Below are 15974 nucleotides of genomic sequence, written 5' to 3'. Positions count from 1 at the left end.
ATTCTGTGAGGCAGACTAGGCTAAGAAAGAATGGAGCCCACAGGGGCTTAATGGTAGTACAGAGAATTGAACCCAGCTCTCCTCTATTCAAAGCACGCACAGTATCAACCTCACCACACTAGTAAATCAAACATTGACGGCAGCAGCAGTTAGAGTTGTTACTTTTTACACATCTTGATATCAGACTTTTCTGCCTCAGGACTAGAGAACAAAAACAGTAGACGATACATATAAATTACTTTTGTGTAAATAACGACATTTATTAAACAGATTTCTTTACCCATACCCAAGTGTAACCAAATAACAACAACAACAACATTCAATTTATATACCACCCTTCAGGACAACTTAACACCCACTCAGAGTGGTTTACACAATATGTTATTATTATCCCCACAACAGTCACCCTGAGAGGTGCATGGGGCTGAGAGAGCTCTGAGAGAGCTGTGACTAGCCCAAGGTCACCCAGCTGGCTTCTAGAGGAGGCGCTGGGAATCAAACCCGGCTCTCCAGATTAGAGGCCCGCCACTCTTCTTAACCACGACACCAAACAGCCATGAAAGCTGGTATTTTTACTATGGGTGCTGAACATTCTATCCCCTCATGGGATACAGAAAGTAAACACAGATAGATATATGCGCAGTTTTTTCCTGAGCTATTTCACTTCATTTCAGTGTAGCTAAACTTAAGACATGTAAGACACAGAAAGCAGAATGTTTTAATCACAAAGTTTACCATCCAAATTAGTCAGCCCTTTTTTTTTACCCAACTGACAACTTTGCAACGGTATTGACGCAAGCCATAAGTCTGAAGGTTTCCTGTGATTGCCTCTAAGGTGAGAATAGCAATTTGGAAAATACACACAGTGGAGTCCGGATCCAACAGGATCCTCTAGATTTTCTGCACTAAATTTCAATATAGCAAACAACTTAGCAAGGGTTGTACCCATGGAAACACAGTTTAGGGACAGCTGAAGAATGGTTCAGGAACAGGAGATATTATTATTATTATTATTATTATTATTAATGATAATAATAATAATGATAATTTATTGTCAGGTAACTTAAGTAGCTTAAATATCTGGCTCAAACTTTTAATGACTTATTGTTATTTTATTTTGATTCAAATGTATTTATTTAACTATTTACAGAATTTCATGGGTCTAGTCACTCTCACATATCTGATCACAAAAAAATAAAAAATTAAAGGGATCCATTACAAAGCAAAAATTAAATCTATGCACATCCTTAATTGTCAAGTAAATTGCCATTTGAACCTCCCAAATAGTGAAACACTCTTCACTTAGAGGCCAGTTGCACAAGGGAGGCGAGTCTCCCTTGCCGGAAATCTTTCAGCAGAAGCCAGACGGCCCTCTGTGGGGATCCGCCCCCCCCCAATCCCTGCGGACACGGAAGCATGCGCATTCAGGCTGGTGTGGGGCATTAGCTTACTCGTTTGTGCAGGGAGCGGGGACGGGGTCTTTGCGTTGGCTTTGAGTAGCTGCCTGTGAGGGTTGTGATGAAGCAGGAAAAGGACAACAGAAACAGATTTCAAAGGGCTAAAGAGAAATATCGCGTTTATTGAGTGATTGAGTACCATATCAGGAATGGAGTTGGGAGGTACTTCTCCAAAGTAAACATGCGCAAGCTACTAAAACAAAGCACAAGCAAACAGCACATTCCCGAACATCACCCAGGAAGCATCAATCAGAGTGATTACGATTCCAATTGGAGCAGGAGTTCTGTCTAAACTTAAAGAGTAAATGTGGTAGAAAATGGGGAACAGGATCATAGGATCAGAGGGTTGAAAGGGATCTCTAAGGTCATCTAGTCCCCCCCTGCACAGTGCAGGATTTCACAACTACCTCTCCCCACAGCCCCAGTGGCCTCTGCCTCATGCCCAGAAGATGGCAAAACACCCCCAGGATCCCTAGCCAAACTGCCTGGCGAATATTGCTTCCTAGCCAAAGTGGCAATTGGCATTTCCCTGGGCATGTAAGAAGGCCACAAGAACTGAACACTGATGTAACACTTCCTGCCCTCCCTCTCTTGATCTGCTCAGGTTCACAGAATCGGCATTGCTATCAGACGGCCCTCTAGCCTCTGCTTTAAAACCTCCAAAGAAGGAAAGCCCACCACCTCCCGAGGAAGCCTGTTCCGCTGAGGGACCGCTGACTGATAGAAGTGAAGTGAGTGTTCAGCCTCTCCAGCTAAAAGAAAAGGCAGGCTGCCAACTCTCTTTGTGGTGCAGTTTGAATTGGAAAATAAGGGGAAACAGATTAAAGATGAGGAGCAAAGATATACCTTCCTTAGGCTGCATAGGAATCAGGAGAAAGAAGGAAGAATCCAGCATGCTGGTTGCAGTTCATGGGAAACCCAGTGGAAACAATCAGTGCACTATAAGAGGCCAGCCATGGGGTTCAAATAACAACAAGCAGGATCCAGAAAACAAGGACAACTGTAACTAACATTGCTTTCCCCCTTTACGTCACTTCTGCCAATGCTGTAGTCTGAGTGCACTGACACTGATGGATCTCTAATAAAGAAACTTTAACTGGACTCTGGGAGTGTCTACAGTGAAGTATCTGGAGATCTAACTGGCAGGGCCTGAAACTGGGGCAGTGGAGGTCCTCCGGTTGCCACTAGTGGGCAGTGAGGCCAAGATCACCATGATGACAGCCGCTCCACTGCCATGAAGTGTGCGGTCCAGTCTTTGGCACCCAACAGCTCCTTAAGGACCATGTCTGGTAGAGGACGGGCACGACTCGCTGGCCAATGGTGTGCCACAACGTTATTGTGAACCAGGGGGCAAAACGATGCAGGAGCCTGCAAAAGCCCATACCTTCCACGATGGACAAAAGGAGTCCTTCCAGGGCAATTGTCTCCACCACTACATGAACGCCTGCCTCCTGAGCCTTCGACGTCATTCTTTTCAAGGGCACTGTCCCCGAGCCAGAGGGAACAACCTCTGCAAGGGTGGCCTGCCTGGGCGTTCCCCTCCCACCCGCAGCACCCTCGGGCAAGGCTTCTTGCTTGGGGTGGACTCTCGTTCCCCTCCCAGTTCTCCCTGATCAGAACTTGAAGCCCTCTTTGTTCGCCCGCTGGATGTTTCTTGGGGTGAGACCGGAGGCAACAGGCTCAGGCGGTGCCTCTGCAGGTGCTTGTGCAGGACCGTGGATGACAGGGTCACAGCCCCTACACATCCAGCCATCGCAGGAACGGCACCGTGCCACACAGGGGTCATTGGGAAGGGTCTGAAAGTGCTGCCAGGGTGAGAGATTGAAATGGGGACCGGGAGGGAGGTCACGAAGAGAACTAAGGATTACCGGCCGCAGTGTGGAGCTGGGCCGGGAAGACGAAGTGAGGGGTGGACTGCAGGCAGGGACAGCCCCAAGAGTTTGGAATGTGGGGGCGGGGGGCTGGAGGTTTTTCCAAACTCCTACCATTCCTCCTGAGATCCCTCCTCCTCCTCCTCCTCCAAAAGTTTTAGGAGATCCTCTTCCCCCAGTGGTAAGACCTCTTTTGCCTCCTCCACAGTCCCCACAGGTGGATCTTCTTGAGTAGGAGTCTCTGGTGCCACCAAGACTCCCCCCCCCCATACTGCTGGTCGATGGGCAACCAGGACAACCTTTGCACTTCCCCCCATGACCACTCCTGCCCTCCACTCTAAGCTTCATAGTGCTGCAAAACAAGATTAATTGGGAAACAAAAGAAGAGTGTGAGCCCTTTCAAGATGTGCCCACTTAGCTTGGCCCCAGAGCCTAGCAGTGGCCCAGAGACAGGCGAGGGAGTAGTGCCATCCCCGCCACACACAGACACTGGACCTGAGCAGGCAGGACTGGTGCACAAAATAGATAATAATTAAACCAGAAGGAATAAAGAGAAACAAACAAAATCCAAGGAAAAAAAGGTAGGCCTCAGTCAAGTTAGGCCCCAGCCCAGAGCCAGGCAGTGGCCCTGGGACTGGGGTGGGGTAGAATGGGGTGGAGGAAAGAAGGCACCCTTCCCAGCAATGCCAAGACTAAAGCTGAAGAGGCTTTTCAGTCTCTTTTAAACCAGCAGCAGCCAAGCTCAATTCCACTCTCCCTCTCTCTCATTCAAATCCCAGCAACAGCTCCTCCCTCTCCCACTGTCTGCTGAAACTGAAAGCATGTGGCAGAGAGCTGTGCCTTATATAACAAATGCTCACATAGAGCAAAACAGGAGGTCAGTGGTTGGTAGTCAAACCTGCCTAACAGGGTTTGGAGGGATGAGATTGGTGTTCCCATGGCTACAGAAGGCCTGTCTCCCCCCTGATCTTGGCTCCCATATAACAGAATGGGAACTCCACGGTTGGCAGAGAGACCTGCCTATCAAGGTTAGGTGGGCTAAGATTGGGGTTTCCCCGGCAACAAAAGGTCTGCAGACATTCTGGGCCTACGTTACCTAGGGAATCAATTGATCGGCGCCAACCTGTCTGGCTTCAAGAACCACTCACGACTCTGACGAATTGGGCCAAGGAGTCGTGGAGTTCGTGGAAAATGCAGCCCCATGAATCAAGTTTTCACAAACCACAAATCAGCCCAGTTCATGACGAATTTTGACATGAATATTACGATTCATGCCCACCTCTAATCAGCAGACAATACCCAATAGAGTAGCGTGTAGTCCCTCTCCCTAGCAAGACATCTCTCTGAGCTACTTTTTACAACACAGCCCTATTATCTGGGTAGAAAGCCCTCTTGAATAATTCCGTTTTGCATAGGTTGCAGAAAGCCAGGAGAGTGGGAGATTTCCTGACTCCCTCAGGCAGACCACTCCGAAAAGTGAGGGCTACCACAGAGAAAGCACACCCACGCAGGCAGTTGCTGATTTTATCCAGCTACAGTGTGATTTCTGCAGAAGGCCCTGTCCAGATGAGCAAAGCTGCTGTGGTGGAACATCGGAGCCACCCACAATTGCTATTCTCCTTCTATTGCTAATGTGAAAGTTCCAATATTACTCTTTGCTGATGATGTACTTTTCCTATCAAGAACATCACAATTGTCCTCTCTGATGAAGGGTTTTGTCTTGTATTGTCTAGAATAGAGCCTGATAGTTAACTATCAAAAACCAAAGGTCATTGTCTTTGGTAAGTGGAAAATTCATGGTCACAACATTGAATAGGTTCCCTATTTTAAATACGTAGAGGTTTGGTTTGATCAAAGATTAGCTTGGTCAGTGCAAACTGCTCAAATTAAAAGATTGGCTATAGCAGCATGAAATATTATCTGTCACTTCTTTTATTCATTCGGGGCACAATATATTCCAGCTGCCAATACACTCTTCAGCACCACGGTAGCCATGCAAAGATTATACACAGTGGGTATTTGGATCAATAAAACAAGGGAGTCTTTAAATTCCTATGTTCTGTCTCTGGAATTCCAAATTGTGCAGCTAGGGTGGACCTCTGAGCCAAATTTGGACAATTATCTCTTGAAACTCAGACTGGGATGAAAGCTTTTCCCCTTAAAATCCCCTTAAAAGCTTTTCCCTTAAAATCATACACTCTGAGATCCAAGAGGGATACCTCCGTTTGGTTAGAGAGGATGCTTTCAGTTCTGATTGGGATAAACTTGCGGAGCAATGACTTCAGCTCCTTAATCTTTCCATGGACTCCCTCCATTCTGTCACCAGGCAGGAAGCCATGACCCTGATTAAGAAACATCTATTTAGGCATAATTACAACAGCATGACTTGTAGAGCACAACGTGTTTGCTCTACTTAGTTTCTTGGTATTCTTCCATCTGGTCAGCTCTTTGACTATTGTTCGTATTTGACTGTTTGTTGATATAGGTGCACTTTTATGTTGGCACACCTAAATGTCTTAAATGCCTGAGACCCAGTTTGGTGTAGTGGTTAAGAGTGCAGGACTCTAATCTGGAGAGCCAGGTTTGATTCCCCACTCCTCCACTTGAATCCCACCTAGTGACCTCGGGCTAGACACAGCTCTCGCAGAGCTCTCTCAGCCCCACTCACCTCACAGGGTGTTTTGTTGTGGGGATAATAATAACACACTTTGTAAACCGCTCTGAGTGGTTGTTAAATCATCCTGAAGGGCGGTATATAAATCGAATGTTGTTGTTGTTATCATCATCATCATCATCATCATCTAGAGTTTTGCAGGGGGGTACCATAGGATACCATACTCTGACAGAGTATGTGACTGTGGTGTAGCCACTCTCTACCAGGTGACTTTTGGATGCAGCTGTTTTTCTGAGGCTAGAAATCTTTTAACTTTTCCTTTGCTTGAAATTACAGATCATATGAAGACATTACTTCTTTTATTAGAAGATAATAGTAGACCCATCACTCCAGTTGCAAAATTTTATGCATTTGTGATTGATTTTTGCAACAATTTAAATGTGGTCTAATTTTTATATTTTAGTAATCTGCTTAAAATTAATAAGTTAAGAAGCAGAATGAGATAGAGAGAGAAAGAGAGATGAGGGACCAAGGCCATAAAAGGATTTGAATGTGATAGTCATGACCAGGGCTCATTTGGAGCCGGAACGCACAGGAACGGCATTCCGGTAGGTCTAAAAAGAGGTGACATGGGTTTTGGCCCCGCCCACGTGATTTCCTCCTAGTGCAAGCCAAGTGGTGCTGGGCTCCAAAGGAACACAAGCTGCTTGGATTCCTTCTGCTCTGCTCTTTTACTTTCATTTGTGACGGGGGAGGGGGAGAGAAAATGAATGAATGCCGAGTGGTGCTGGGCTCCAAAGAAATGCAAGCTGCTTGGATTCATTCTGCTCTGCTCCTTGACTTTCATTTGTGACTGGGGGGGGGAGAGAAAATGAGTGAGTGAGTGAGTGCAAGCCGAGTGGTGCTGAGCTCCAAAGGAACACAAGCTGCTTGGAATTCACGCTGCTTTATTTTCATTTGTGACTTGAGAGAGTGAGTGAGTAGGTGCAAGCAGGGCTGGCTCTCCAGAGGAGGGTAAGCTGCTTCGAGTTCATTCTGTTTTAAGGAGACTTTCGCAGAAAGGGGCCTGAGGGGTGGATGTTGCCTTCTGACACACTTCCGGTGATGTCAGGGGGTGTGGCATATGCTAATGAGTTATGCTAATAAGTTATGCTAATGAATTCCTGTAGTTCTTTTTATAGGAAATGACCCCTGCTCATGATCTTGAATTGAGTCATGATCTTGAAATGGGAAGCCAATGCAGTGACTGCAAAAGGGGAGTGATATATTTGTTCCGTCTAGCTCCTGAGAACAAACAAGCTGCAGCATTTTACACCAGCTGGAGTCTCCAAGTCAGCTTTGAGGGGAGACCTATGTAGGGTGCATTACAGTAGTCTAGTCCCAATGTTACTGTGCCATGAATCCAGGTGGCCAGATCAGCCATGTCAAGGTAGGGAGCAACGATTCTGAGTTGTGAGAAGGCCTTCTTTGCAGCTGCATTTCCTTGCTTCTCTAGCAGCAGCGCTGGATCTAGTATAACTCCGAAGCCAGGCTCAACTGAACCCCATCAAAGGTTGGAAGCACAATGCCCTTCAAGATGTCTGCTTTTCCAACCAGTATCACTTCCATCTTGTCTGGGTTCAATTTCCATTTGTTTGCTTTCAGCCAGTTGACAACAGCTGTTAAGCAGCAACTCGGTGCTTCTACTGCGTCACCAGGGCATTTGGATAACAAGATATAGAACTGGGTATCATCTGCATATTGATGGCATCCAATTCCGTACCTACGAACAAATTCTCTTAAAAGCTTTGCATAGATGTTGAATAACATGAGGGATAAGATTGCACCTTGTGGAACTCCACAAGATAGTTCCCACACTGTGGATAGCTGGTCTCCAATAGCAACCTTTTGAGTCCATCCCATGAGGAATTTGAACCAGTCCAAGGCACATCCCCTGATACCTGCTTCTACCTCCAAATGCCTCAACAGATGGCATTGTTTACTGTGTCAATGGCTGCAGATAGATCCAGGAGGAGGGACAATAAAGCATGGCTTTTCTCTACATTCAGGCCTGGCCTAAAACCAGACTGAAATGGATCCAAATCACTAGAGTTGTCCAAGAAGGCCTGGAGTTAGTCAACTATTGCTCTCCCAACCTCTTTGGTCAAAAAGGGTAGATTAGAGCCTGGGCAATAATTGGCTACATCATTTTTGTCTAAGGACAGCTTTTCCAAGTAGTGGGCGGATGACCACCTCTTTGAGAGGCCGAGGGAAGAGGCCTTGAGTTAGTGATTGATTTATGATAGACATCAAGGACTCCTTTATGTGGTCTTCTTTACAAGATGTTAGTATCCAGGATGGGTGAGGATCCAGAGTAGACATGGGCACGATCCAACAAATAATCCCGATTTAGCTGATCATGATTCCACAGCGGCGCCAAACCCAGGTACCCGAACCTCGCCGATCAAGTCCCGTTTCCGATAGAGAATCGGGAATCGGGAAGGCCGACGCGGGAGGGCGCCCCACCACCAACACTCCCCCAGACCAGAGTGACCAGGCACTAGAGTGTGTAATACTGTGTGAGCCCTCAGCCAAGGAGGTGCCCACCGAGCTTGGCCCCAGAGCTAGATGGCAGCCCTGGAAGCAGAGGAGATAGCTCCCAATTCCCTAATTCCCTATCTGCTGAAGCCCAAAGCTAAAGCTCCCTCCCTCTCTCTCTTGCACTTTCTCTCTCCAAAAGCGGCAAGCGAGAGCTTGCCTCTGTCCCACTCCACCCGCGAGTGGAAAGTGAAACTTTGTTGCGCAGCACATGGCTATTTATAAAGCCTGGGTCTGCTACGCAGGAGGGCTGTGTTTGGCCGTAAGAGCTGCCTCTCAGGCTTTGCAGGGATGAGGTTCGAGTGCCCATGGCTACAGAAGAACACCCCCTTCCCCCGCCCTCCCCTCTCTTCTCGCAAATGGACGAGACGGGCGCGCGCTTTTCTGGCTGCTCCGTGGTTGGAAGGAAGCCCGGCTGATCAAGGAAAGCTGGGCTTCCATTCGCGTTTCCAGGGCGACAGAAGGAGGGCAAACAGCTCCGGCATTCCCCAGGCTCCATTTTCACGGGGCTCCGTTCCCTCGGGAACAGATGGCTGGCGCCGGACTGTCTGCAGACTGCAATCCCGAACGTAAACCGATCAATCTGATCAAGACCTGATAGAGTACCCCACCCAACCGCTGAACCAGGAGCCATGGACGGAACCGATCAGCCCGGTCCCGATGGCGCAAACGCCAAAATCAGGGCAATTTTCAGACCGTAATTCCGATCGTGCCCATGTCTAATCCAGAGTACAAGGAGTGGCCTTCACAGATGCTAGAATTCTGTCAATATCCATCACTGTAACTGGGTCAAAATGATTCAGAACCAGACTGGACAGTGCATTAAGCATTACTTCTGGCTCACCTATATTACATATGGCATCCAAATAAGCCCCTATTTGAGCTATTTTATCAGCAAAAAACTTAGCAAAAGCGTTGCCGTTAATTGTCTCTTCTTGAATCAAGGAAGATTCAGATTTAGGGGTCAAAAGATGTAGAGATACCTTTGATTGATTGATTGATTGATTGATTGATTGATTGATTGATTGATTGATTGATTGATTGATTGATTGATTGATTGATTGATTGATTGATTTTTATTACACTTCTAGACTGACCTCCCTGTCAGACAACCTCAGGGCGGTGTAACAACATACGATTTTTACATAAAGATTAAAAGCAATAAAAACATTATAAAAACATTAAAACATTATTCCATATACAATTACAATTGGCAGATACAAATATTAAAATACAGCATTAAACACTTGGGATGGACGTGATTTAGCTGATGCAACGGTTGCAGGAAAGCAACTGTTCTTTGCTACTATGCCTGCTGCTTCATCGTCCTCCAGTGGGCTCTGTAGCAAGCTCTCTCAGTTTCAGCTCAAGTTTTCCGTTGGCCTCTTTCCACACATCTTTGAGTTTCTCTTTAGATCGCCAAGCTCTGGAGTGAAGCGGGGGGCTGGTTTCCACTCCAAGGGAGGGAGGGGTTGGCGAGGAGCAATTTTATCAGTAGTTTCAAGGGGCTTCCGAGTCCATGCTTCCACTGCAGCCCCAACAGAGCCTGAGTTTGGAATTCTAAAATCCCCCAGTGCCTTTTGGAATCCAGAAGGATCTGTGAGCTTTGTGACTCCCCCCGCCCCCCAATTTTGTGGCCATATTTACCTTTGACTTCACCAGGTAATGGTCAGTACATGGTTCAGGCTGAATCTCCAACTCTGAAAGAAGACCTTCCCTTAAAGGCTCCAAGAAAAAGATTAAGTCCAAGGTGTGGCTCTTTTCATGTGTGCAGTCAATCCCCGTTTGAGAGAGGTCCAGGACTGCCAAGGAAGCTATGAAGCCCTGGGCCGACCCTGACATGGGGCATTCAGCGTGGATGTTGAAGTCACCCAGATCGATCAGTTTAGGGGTCTCCAGCACCACATCCAAGAGCACCTCTGCCAGCTCAGAAAGGGTGCTTGCAGGGGAGCTAGGTGGCCGGTAAACTAGCATAATACCCAATCTATCTTTAGTTCCCAGTGTAAACAGCAAACAGACAATGCCTTCTATAATTTGTACCAGGAGGAGTAAAATGGCAACAACAATACCCTTGCCAGTTGTGCAGGGTTGGTGGAGGACTGCATAACCAGGTGGAGTTAGGTGTGCTAGGGACACCATGTTGTTTTCTTCCAATTATATCTCAGTTCTGCAAACCAGGTCAATTCCCTCCTCCTGTAACAACATGGTCAGGTAAGCAGATTTGTGCCTCGCCCATCTGGCATTGCACAGCATTAGAGACAAGGTGGGGGAAGCAGAGGGCCAGGCATGATCATTAGAGACAAGGTGGGGGAAGCAGAGGGCCTTGCATCATCAACTCCAGGGAAGCTACGGAAGTTGGGCATCCAGCAGACAACCTTCCCTGGCAGCGGCCATCTTTGACGAAACCCACTCCCTGGTCCAGGCAGAGATCACGCCCCCCCCCCCCCAGCAGAGAAAAAGAAAGCAAACCTCAGGTACCTCACCATCAACACGCTAGTGTCCCTAGAAAACCATGTAACAATCCAAGACTACGGTCGTGATATACTGACATTAACATTTGCTCTATGCCTACTGCTGGTCTCCAGGCACGGCTTCTGGTGAAGGCTTCCATCTTTAGAATGTGGGGAGCTTTGCAGACACTGAGTGCAACGGCTGAGCCCCAGCTGTGCGCCCCAGGCCAAGTGCCACAAGCCAAGAGCCCTGGAGCTCCCACCTTGAGGCTGGCTCCAAAAGCACCCCTCTGACTTAACCACGCAGACCCCAAAAACATGCCGGGCAAATGGCAGGAAGAGACAGTTGTGGTGATGGTGGCGTACAGCAGCCCTTTTAAAGGCACGAGATCAACAGGAAATTAAGGCTGATGGGAAATGGAACCCTGATGAATCTTCTAAAAAAATCAAAGTAACCTTTTTTCTATTTTAATTGTACTTGACTCATATAACGAACCACTGAAAAATGGCTACTATTCTTTGGCAACAACTATTTAACAACTGACACCCCCCCTAACTGCGCACAAGTCAAATAAAAAAGGGGGTGGCCAGTAGATTAAGGGGAGGAGCATGCTTCCCCCTCCCCCCATGTGTGCTCTTGTTCCTTTCATTGCTAATTCCAGTCACGAGTCCTCCAAGCCCTGAAAAAGCCTGCCAGGTAACCCATTGGCCTGTTTCCCCATTTGGAACAGCTCTTTTAAGAAACCTGGAGTCTGTCCAAGAGGTCTACAAGGCCTTGCGGTGCCATCCTGGACATCCCACCCGGGTGTCTGGGGGACAAGAATTCACTGCAGAACAACATTTCGCTGGCAAGGCACTGAGAGCTCTTAGAACAATTGCTGTGTTGGTTTCACAGAAGAAATATTCCCAGCAGGAAGCATTAGAAGGGCAATTCATTATCCAAAGCGTTATGAGTTCATGTTCTTTATTCTCCCACATCCCTCAGCAACTTGATATTTATGACTACGTTGGCACCACAAGAACACATCCTGGACTCACATTACCACCAGTCTGATCCTCCAAGAACTCCTAGCTAAGCAACAGCCACCATACGGCAGAGCGCACGCCGCCTCAGCATTTGCAGTAACATGAGTAATAAGCATTTCCTTAGCATTGACACTGTGCACTGCAAGGGTTCAAAGCATTTCACGCACATTCCCTACAATTAACTAGCTTAGATTTAAGCTTGTGCTCAAACACTGAGCTCGATCAAGACGTGGGATTCCAAGACTGAGCTTGGATTGTTAACCACCTCGGCTCCCTTCTGCTGCTAGTTCCCTTGCTTTGAATCCATAGTTTAGTAGGCACGGTGGAATGGACAGTGCTGGATTCGGCCCGGGGAGGGAGGGGAGCAGTAGTGGCTTCAAAATACCTGGTTCACCATGAATACACTGGAAGGCCATTGAAAAAGTTGTTACCATGGTATAATCTACCGCACGGAGTTATACTACCACAGCCTGCACCATCTTGAATTCCTTGGAAGGCCGGGATACAAAATGTGTTCCAATTCCTTGGGCTGCACACTTCATTGGGTGCAAATCCCACTGAGACACACACATCTTTCTGTGTTCAGTTTCTACCCAAGACTGAATAAATAGCAATAGCGACAACCGACAGGTACCACCTCCACGAAGAGAAGGACTCAGCACAGGGAAGGCGTCCAGCAGCCCTGCCTGAAAACCTCTCTCCCCACCTGGCCAGCCCCAGCAGCCACGAATTAAGCCAGGAACGGAGAATGGGAATTCCTTAGGGAGACGGGGGGGGGGGGGGAGGCGGGCTCTCGCTGAACTTTCGGGGAGTTAAAAATAGCCCACTTCTGAAAATTAACCATATTCATTTCAACAGTGCCCTAAACCATCAGCCCAATCCTCCTTACTGTCTTTGTGTTTTAATAAAAACACAAAAGTAAATTGGATCACGAGTAATTAAATATCCATTAAGGGGAGATTATAAATCTAGTCTGGAGCACCTTAAACTAGCAACGGAAACTAGAATTTTTATCAAATATCTAGCAATTTTCTCATGTCAAATTCATTAGCATATCCCAGGAACTCGGAAGAAACGTTTTCACACGGGGAGCGAGTGCCTGTTTTAGAGCCCGGAGTTCACAATCGCAGCAGAATGCCGAGATGCTCTGAGGGGGGCTTCCCTGCTAAGCAAAGGGCGTAGGAAAGAGGTCTGTCCGTCGGAACATTTTTTATCATGTCGCCCGCACATCCTTTACTTCTGAGTAGCTTCACTGGCATCCACTAAGCTACCCTCATGTAAACAGCTCGAGCAACTTAATTAGTGTCAGAGCCTAGCAGGTTGGGTTTTTGTTTCAAATTCCTGCCAACAAAAACACGCATCCTCCCTCGTATGGAAACAGATTTTTTAAAGAGGAAAGGCAGCCTCCCCCTTTTTTCCTGGCACAACATACGCGGCACAGAGCAGACATGGTGCGCTCCACAAAGGGGCTGACATCGCCGACCACAGACATGTGTGCCTTCGCTTTGGTAAGGCAGAGCAAACCAGCTTTGTGACTTTCCCCATCTGGACCCAGAAAACTCCAAAAGTTTCTTTCGGGCAGATTTTAAAATCGACTCCCGCTTCCCACAAAGACACATTTCCTCGCTCTGCCGCGTAGACTTTCTGTGCTTGCCAAGTCCGGGAGGAGCGCGCAGTGGGTGTGACCAGGAGTTGGGGCTGCCCAGGCAGAGCCTCCCGCTTGCGGCCAGCCACGCGCGGCGCCTCGGCCCGGAGCCTGCTCGGCCGCCCCCCCCCCCCCGCCCCGCGCAGCGCCCGCGGCCGGCCGCCCAGCCAGCGCTCCCTGCGCGCAGCACCCCCCCCCCCGCCGCCCCCGGGCAGCGCGCAGCCCGCAGGAGGGCCCCGAGCGCTGCGCTCGCCCCGGCCCGGCCCGCCCCCCTCCCGCCCGGCAGCTCCTTGGCAGGCCTGGCCCGGCCCTCCCCGCGCAGGCCCCCGGCTGTCAGCCTCGCGCCGCCGGCATATTCCCGAGGCCGGCTTCGCTCCTGCGCCCGCCCGCCGAGCGCTCCCCGCGCGGAGCCCGGCCCGGCCCAGCGCAGCGCAGCCCGCCCAGCCCGCCTTCGGGGCCGCGCCGCCGAAGTCCTTCCTTTGTCTGGCTGGCTGGCTGGCGGCCGCCCGGTGCAGCCTTACCTTTGTAGGGCAGGCGGAGGCGCGGCGCGTCGCTCCTGGCCCGCGGCTGGCCTGGCCCGGCGGCTCTCGGGGCGGGCAGCAGCAGCCCCAGCAGCAGCACGGCCAGGCGGCCCAGCCCGCCCATGCTGCGTCCGGCCACGGCTCTAGCAGCGGCGCGGGGAGCAGGTGAGGGCGCCCAGGCTCCGCATGGCCCGCCGCGAGCCCCCCGAGGCCGCCCGGCACCGCGCCGAGAAGCGCCGCCGGCGGGCAGCGCACATGGAGGGCGCCGGCGGGCGGGCTGCGGCTCCGCGGCGCACGCCCCGCTCGGCTCCGCTCCGCTCCGCTCGCCTCGGCTCGGCTCCTCGGGGCGGCTGTCAGCAGCGGCGGCGCGGCGGGGCTGCGGCGGGATCGCGGCGCGGGGCTCGGCTGGGCTGGGCTGGGCTCCCCCGGCAGGCTCGCTGGCTCTCCGCCCGCCTCCTTCCCGCGGTGGGCGGGGAGGGGGGAGAAAAGTTGGGGCTGCCGGGCGGGATCCGTTCCAGGCGCGCAGCGGCGGCGGCGGCAGAAGCAGCAGCAGCAGCAGCAGCCTCGCCGCCCCCCCCCCCCCAGGCAGCGCCCCCCTGCCCAGGACCGGTCCCGCGTCGCCCGCGGCGCGGCTGGAAGGGGCGGGCGGGCGGGGGAGCCGCCCCTCGCCACAACTTCACGCCGCAAGTTTCATGGAAAGCGCGGCCGGGAAGCCCTCCCAGCCCGGCCTCTCCGGCGGCGGCAGCAACTCCCTTCCGAGAGAGACAGAGAGCGATGGGGGGGGGGGGGGCGCGGCGGTTCTCCGTGGCTCCTTTTCCTTCTCGCCCTCGGCTCCAAAGGCCCGCAGCCCCCTCCCGCCTCTGGGAGCGCGAAAGGCCTTCGTGAACTCTCCCCCTCCCCATCTGGGTCTCGAAGGCAGCCGGGGGGGGGGGAGAGAAAGCACAGGGGCCGGCGTGGAGGAAGGTTGCCAACCTCCCGGTGGAACCTGCCAGCCTCCCAGAATTACAAATGGTCTCCAAACGCCAGAGATCAGCTCCTCTGGAGAAAATGGCAACTTGCGGGGGGGGGGGGGGGGACAAACTCTATGGTAGGGGCCTCAGGCATCACCTCCAAATCTCCAGGAATTTTCCAACCTAGAGTTGGCAACCCTAGTAGGGTCACTAGGGCTTGGGCTGACCTGGGGCTTCTTAGGCTGAGAACCTAGACAGTGTCTTGGCTTCGCTGACTGGATCCTTACTGATATTCCTGCCTGTTTCTAGTAACGAAGCGATCCCAGCCTCCCCCCCAAATTGGCATTGTTCATATGGGTACTTCTCACGGAAGCAGAATTATTATGCATTAGAGACGTTGACAAACACCAGTGAAGCTGGGCTGCCATTTCTGCACAAAGGGGGGCCATGGGGGGCGGGGGGAGAATATGTGAGCTGGACACAGAGGGTGCAAGCTCTTCCTGTGCCGGCACTGCGTGTCCAAAGGGAAGTGGGGGGCCCACAGGGACCTTTGAGTTGTGAAAGGGAGGCCAAGAACACCCACCTCCGACTGTGGAGAGAGATGGGGTGAAACGAAACCTCCGTGTTGGCCCATCTGCCACAGTCCCATGGCGGACTCTCCACAGGCTTGTGGGATAGCAGGCGTCAGGGCCCCTTTCCAGTCCGTGGTGTGCAAATGCAGAAAGGTTTGATTGTCAGAACCCCCCATTTGGGACCACAACTACTTTGCAGGATTAGCGAATGTGCACATCTGGTTTGGAGAAGAAAGCCTCACCCAAAGGAAGCCCTTATAGGATTCTGTTTTTCCTTCCCAGATTCTCTAC

General features: G+C 50.7%; 1 protein-coding gene across 1 annotated transcript in view; it reads right to left on the bottom strand.

Moving 5' to 3' along the window:
* SEMA3A (semaphorin 3A) overlaps positions 1-14285 on the bottom strand; it is a 365431-nt gene extending 351146 nt beyond the window's left edge. The window contains exon 1 of the mRNA XM_055000206.1: positions 14162-14285. Within this exon, the coding sequence (XP_054856181.1) occupies positions 14162-14285 (124 nt within the window). The remainder of the gene's footprint in view (positions 1-14161) is intronic.
* Between the last annotated feature and the right edge of the window lie 1689 nt (positions 14286-15974).

Source organism: Eublepharis macularius, chromosome 16, assembly GCF_028583425.1.
Source record: "Eublepharis macularius isolate TG4126 chromosome 16, MPM_Emac_v1.0, whole genome shotgun sequence".
NCBI lineage: Eukaryota > Metazoa > Chordata > Lepidosauria > Squamata > Eublepharidae > Eublepharis > Eublepharis macularius.
The sequence above is the reverse complement of the archived record's forward strand: the minus strand, read 5'-3'. Positions and strand labels throughout refer to the sequence as shown.